General features: G+C 40.8%; 1 protein-coding gene across 1 annotated transcript in view; it reads right to left on the bottom strand.

The window, feature by feature from the left end:
- Positions 1-5,814, bottom strand: part of MAP7D2 (MAP7 domain containing 2) — a 37,116-nt gene that overhangs the window by 21,188 nt on the left and 10,114 nt on the right. The window contains exons 4-6 of the mRNA XM_035888574.1: positions 3,742-3,856; positions 2,722-2,820; positions 617-727 (exon numbers count right to left, since the gene is read on the bottom strand). Coding sequence (XP_035744467.1) covers positions 617-727; positions 2,722-2,820; positions 3,742-3,856 — 325 coding nt within the window. The remainder of the gene's footprint in view (positions 1-616; positions 728-2,721; positions 2,821-3,741; positions 3,857-5,814) is intronic.

The following is a 5,814-nucleotide window of genomic DNA, read 5'->3' as shown; positions in this document are numbered from 1 at the left end:
GGGGGAAGACAAACAAAACAAAACAAAAAATTCCAAAGAGTTCACAGTGGGGTAAACCCTTCAGTCCTCTCTGTAGTGTTTAGTAACCACTAATCCCGCAAGATGATCATCTTTTGCTGAGCCTCTGATGGATCAGGGTTTGAAACCAAATTAAAGGGCTCTACAAACTCTGGTCACCAGATTGAGGTCTCCCAGGTGGCTCATTGGATGTACTTCTGCCCACAGTACACCCCATGTCTATCGTTGAGCCACGTTTGGCTTGCTTATTTTTCATTATATGGCTAGAATGTCACAAGCTGTGCAGTTATAGGAAATCACTGCAGCCGCAGCATGTGCTTACAGCACCATTTGCTGGAGTACCAAAAATTGAAAAAGAATCAGTAAAAAAACCCCCATAGCATTGTCACTGGCCTAGGATCTCCAGCATGGCAGCATAGTCTTGGGAGAGGCTGCAGAACTATTTTATTATATTAACTTACAACACTCCCCCCTCCCAAAACGATCGAGTGCTTTTGAGTAATCGATGTGAGCGAGTTACGTAGCTATATGGACAAGAAGTAGTGCTTTAAAGCAGAAGGAGAGTTTATGCTGGTAGGAGACCAGCATATTCACTTGCCTCTGTCGGGGGAATGTGTTATTGCCGCTGTGGAGGAGGAGAGGCGCTTACTGATTGGCGATTCCATTTGCTTTGGCAGATTCATTGTAGAAGCTGAAAGTTTGTCACATGCTGCAGAGAGACGCATTGAAGATATTTGTATTCACATCAGAGTGCTGATAAACTCCCCAAATTAACCTCGCATTTGTACTCTTGGCCCTTGCCACTGGTCGTATCACTAAATAAGGCATGAGATAAAGTCTTTCCAACTCCTAGAGGACCAGCATTTTATAAGATATGCTTTGGGATGCAACTTTTCTGCTTGTGAATTCAACATTGCCGTTTTACGACAGCCTACCTTTTATACTGCCACAGGCAAATAATTATATATAATTATATATAGGTATGAACAAGTGAAGCGATTCACTATCTATACTATATTCACTATACTATTGAACATATTCAATACCAGCACAAGCAGAAAGTTACCTAAAGAAAATCAACTGCACACATGACAGCTCTGAACTCCTCATCTACATTCCTCCTCCCCTCTACTTTCAGTCTGGAAGAGCTGGGGCAGACCTCAGGTATTAGTCTAATACAAAAATGAAGTAACTATTATTTGTGCATTTGCATGATGAGAACTCAACTGTTTTAATGACTGATCTGGCACCAACCATTTGGCTTTATCTCTTTGTGCATGAGAATATTAAAAAAAAAAAAAAAAAAAAAAAAAAAAAAAAAGGTTTTTTGTTGGTACTACCCCAAGTGCTTTCATTTTTCTTCTAAAATACTATTTGACAAAGTCTGTTTGAGCACAATACCCATTTCCTACCTTGCCATTTATTCAACCGAATGACAAAAAATGTTATTCAAGTATTATTACAGTGTACTAGTATATGATGATCACTGCATGATGCTCAGAAGCTAAAAGGACAGATGCTTTGTCCTTTAAATTTTAGTTTTATTTCTTTCAAAACCGAAAATATGTTCAGGTAGAGACATATACATGGCCCTAATTCTGCAGCCCCTAAGTTACTGCATCCCCTATTACATCCCTCAAAACATTGCCTCAGTCTGCAAGATTTGCCTCCATCTACTACAGTAAACCAATCCAAGTCTCTATGTTTGCTTTTTTAAAAAAGCAGGTATAATGCTGGTATGCTGCAAAACATCTGTTGCACATCCAAATCTCTTTGTACATGAGTGACGATTAGTAGAAAAATTTGAATCTGTTTGCACAGAAGTAACAGCTCTGCGAGACCATGGGCAGAACAACATTTACTGTGCATTCTGCAGGAGTAATATCCAAACTAGCTCCTCCTTTGTGGGGAGAGAAGGAACCTAGTTCTTAAAAGCAGAGGGTGTGTTAAGTTTTCAAAATGCCAAGTACATTTGCAATCAAAATTAGAAATCCTATATGCAATCCATTCTTAATTTGGGAGGACTCATCTACTTCACAGTCCTTTTATGGGAATAATAATTTAAAAAAAAGGTAACTGAACAATATAAAAGAAAACAAAATACGACTGCCTAAACGAAATCATCTACTTTGTTTGTTACAAATAGCAGCTTGGCCAAAATCCACTTCAGGAGGCTGAAAACAGAGCATGGCTGTTTATGCCAAATTTGCCTGTTCTTGAAATACTGCAGAAAAAGGCCCTCAAGATGGAAAAAGAGGACTATTTTGATGAAACACCATCTCCATAACACATTTTCTCTTACTGTGCAACTGAATTTTATTTTTTTTAAACACCACCTGCACCTGGGCATGTCCATTAGAACTGTCAAATATATGCATAATTATATTTACACACACACACAAACACAGACTGCCCACAGAATTAACAGAGATGAGAATCTGAGCGGTAGAAGTCTACAGTTAGTGAGGAAACCATGAAATGCCTCTACTGTGCTGGAATGCGAGGCATGCACTGCTCCACCATGGCAAAATTAAAAGGAAATTAAAAAGACATTTGGTCCACATCACTAAAGGCAATGCTGTAGAGTACCAGACTGAAATAATAAGAAAATAGTGGTTAGGAAGGACAAGATCAGTGGATGGATTACGGTGATTAGAACAGTTTATAAACGAGACACGATGGTACTGTGATTCTCTGAAATACCATTGAAGGAATCAGCAGGAGCAGTAGAGGTCACAGGGTCTGGAGGAAGGGTGTTGGCAGCTAAACCTAGAACAGGGGGTGGGGTATTTTCTGATTCACCTACACAGCAGAGAAATCAGAGCAAAAAGAGGTGAAAGAAATTACTGAATAAGTTGGGGGAGGTGGAATTAAGCATAAACTGCATCACAAAGACAAACTGGTTTCTTTCTCCAAGTATAGAAGTCTTCTTTTATTATCATATATATAATTTTCTGGCTTTTCTGATGGCATACTGTGAAAACTATGATGTGAAACAGTGTTTGCCTTTTTAGAGTTAAGTATATTTACACACTTTTTAAAAAAGAGTAACTGTCATATCTCATCATCACCCAAACATGGCTATTTTTCCCCATAACAAGTTTATTCAAACCTGACAAATTTAAATAAATTATATGATTTAAAACAGAAAACATGCATCTTTTTAAAATATAAAAGCAGTACATGACTGATTATGTAATAAAAAGAATTTGTTCTGAAGCCAAATCAAAAAAAAAGCAACAAAAAGTATGTGGGGAAAAAACCCAAACTATTTTAAACTGCACATGCTGCATAGTCATCTAGAAATTCCCGTCAGGTTTTTAGAAGTACCAAAGAAAAACAGATCATCTTTTGCAAGGCTTAGACAGCACTCAGTCCTTTGGTGAATATTAAATTTGCTAACTGTGTGCGTGGGAAGACAATGCGGGGGAAGAGAATAAGGGAGAGAGCATAGATTTTAATTTTAGCATTTAGAATCCTCCAAACAGATTCCGGTTACTCTATTAAAACAATCTGCATTCCTAAAGTTAGGAGAGACCTTTCTCCCCAGAAGGTATTAGATACAGGAAGCCTGGCAAGCAATTACAAAGCATTTATTCACGCCCCAAGGCAGTAGCCCCTACAGTACCACCCTAACTATAAAATGCATCATCCTTACCATCTCCACAACCTCATGCATTTTGCACTTCGAGATCTGCAATGCAGGCAGCCTGTTTCACTTACCATCTCTCCCTCCTGAGCCTGCAGCCAGTGCTCCTCCCCACGACCATCGCTTCTGCTTCTGTTCCAGCTGCTGGCTTCGTTCAAGGGACCGACGCATCATGGCTTCTAAACGTTCCTGGTTATATTGGTACAAAACCCAAATCTGAGAAACCAATCAGTTCCTTCAGGTTGGTTTTTTTTTTTTTTCCTCCTTATGAAACCACGCTAAGAATACACAGTTCCCCTGTTGCTCCACGCGAGATGATTACAGGAGCTTGTTTGCAATAAAAGAAAAAGGACCGAATAAAGAGGGTATCAGCATGCTACCTACCTCCAGATATGTGTATCCTTTGTCTGCAAGCCACTGAGGTCACTACAGAGGCCTAAGTAAATAACACAGGTTGCATCACTGCCTAGCATCTGCTCCTGCTGGTGAGGCTGCTGCTGTGCTCTGGACTTAATTTGTATAAGAATAATGCTCGACAAGCATTAACTCCTTCTTGTCTATGCAGACCTCAGGATTTTTTTTCCATCCCTTTCTGAGCACAGCTAAATTGCTGCAATGCCAGTGGCTCCTCCTAGCCACGCAGATAAATGATCACTTCAAACCCAAAGTAGGTTACTTTGCAGGATGCCCGATTTATTTATTTATTTTTACAAAAACTCCCTCCTTTCTTCCACTTAATGAGTTAGGATTTTCAAAGGGGGAGGAAGAACAAGAAGGAGCTTGCTTTCCCTCCCCAAATCCTGCTCTACCTTTAACTTACAGCTACCTATGGCTGTCTTATTCCCTTCCCACCACCTCCTAACTCTCAAAGACCTCCACTCAATTTTGGCACCACCTCCTCCCTCTGCTAGTTTCTCAGTGGTTACCTTCAAGCAGATAAAACCTGGTTCTTCCTCACCCACCATTCCATCGCCTACCCCCCTCTTCCATTCCCCCTCCCAGTACCTGATTCACATCTGGCAACCTCTTCACCCCCACATTTCAGCAGCCCAACGCCTACTGTGAAAGATGAATCTACTCTTGCTGCCTCCAACTCCAGCCCCAATGGTTTTTAGCCCTTTGATCCTATTAGTATTTTTGGTCCTATTACTTACTACCTTTGTGATGTCCTTCTGGTCTAGGATAAAACTCCTAGTCTATTCACTTCACACTCTTGTTCCTGCAGTTCTCTTGTTCCTTCCTATCTCCTTTGATTTCTATCAATCCCCTGCTCTGTCTCCAATATCTTTTGGTAGCTCAGGTCAACTGTGCAGAAAACCTCTTCTGCATCTCTTGGCCAGATTACTTTCTCTCACTGATTCATGACTTTGATCTAGGTTTCCTATTCCCCTTTCCCAAAATATTTTACCACAAAATTTCAGTCTGTGTTCAAGCATGTCTTCTTCAGTCTCTGCACCAATGTTGGGCCTATTGTCTCTGATGGAGCTACTGCAGCAGATCTAGACCCTAATAAGCAGGCACCTCCAGTAACTACCATGCCTGCAACTTTTACACATGCCTGTAAACTTTGTGTTACCTTCCCGGGGCTCTGTCTACAGTTACTGGCTTTCTACTGGCTTTCAGATGCCCTTCCATCACCTTCTGGTTATCTGCAATATACTTTTGTCTCTCCCCCATCTTTGAAGAATCTCTTCTACTACCATGACTTCCAGTAATTTATTTCTGACCTCATTTTTTCCACCTCATCCAACCCTGCTACCAGTTATCCATCCATTTCAACAGCAAGCTACCACCTTTTGACTTCAAGGTCTTGTCTCTTAATTTTATTACAAATCACCTGTACCATAAAGAATTCCACTTTCCACTATATTACCCTCTGTACAAAGAGTGAAAAAAGGCAATTCTTGCATACCCTTTCTATCACTGTCAGCTTTCCTGTCCCCGTTACCTTTCGGCCAGGTGACCCACCCTGCTGTTACAATTTCTGCTGCCATCTCCAGGAAGATGATCTCTCTGTTGTGTGTTTTGAGCTCTCACTTCAGTTTTGTCTCCCTTCTACGTCTTTAGCTCACGGTCTATCAGGTAACATCATTCAAAGACCACTGAAAGCCGGCAGCTGCTTCCCCGCCCTCCCTCCCCCTTTCCCC

The sequence above is a fragment of the Egretta garzetta genome, unplaced genomic scaffold (genome assembly GCF_000687185.1).
Source record: "Egretta garzetta isolate BGI_Z169 unplaced genomic scaffold, ASM68718v1 scaffold111, whole genome shotgun sequence".
Taxonomy (NCBI): Eukaryota; Metazoa; Chordata; class Aves; order Pelecaniformes; family Ardeidae; genus Egretta; species Egretta garzetta.
Note: the sequence above shows the minus strand (reverse complement) of the source record. Positions and strands in the feature narration are given on the sequence as shown.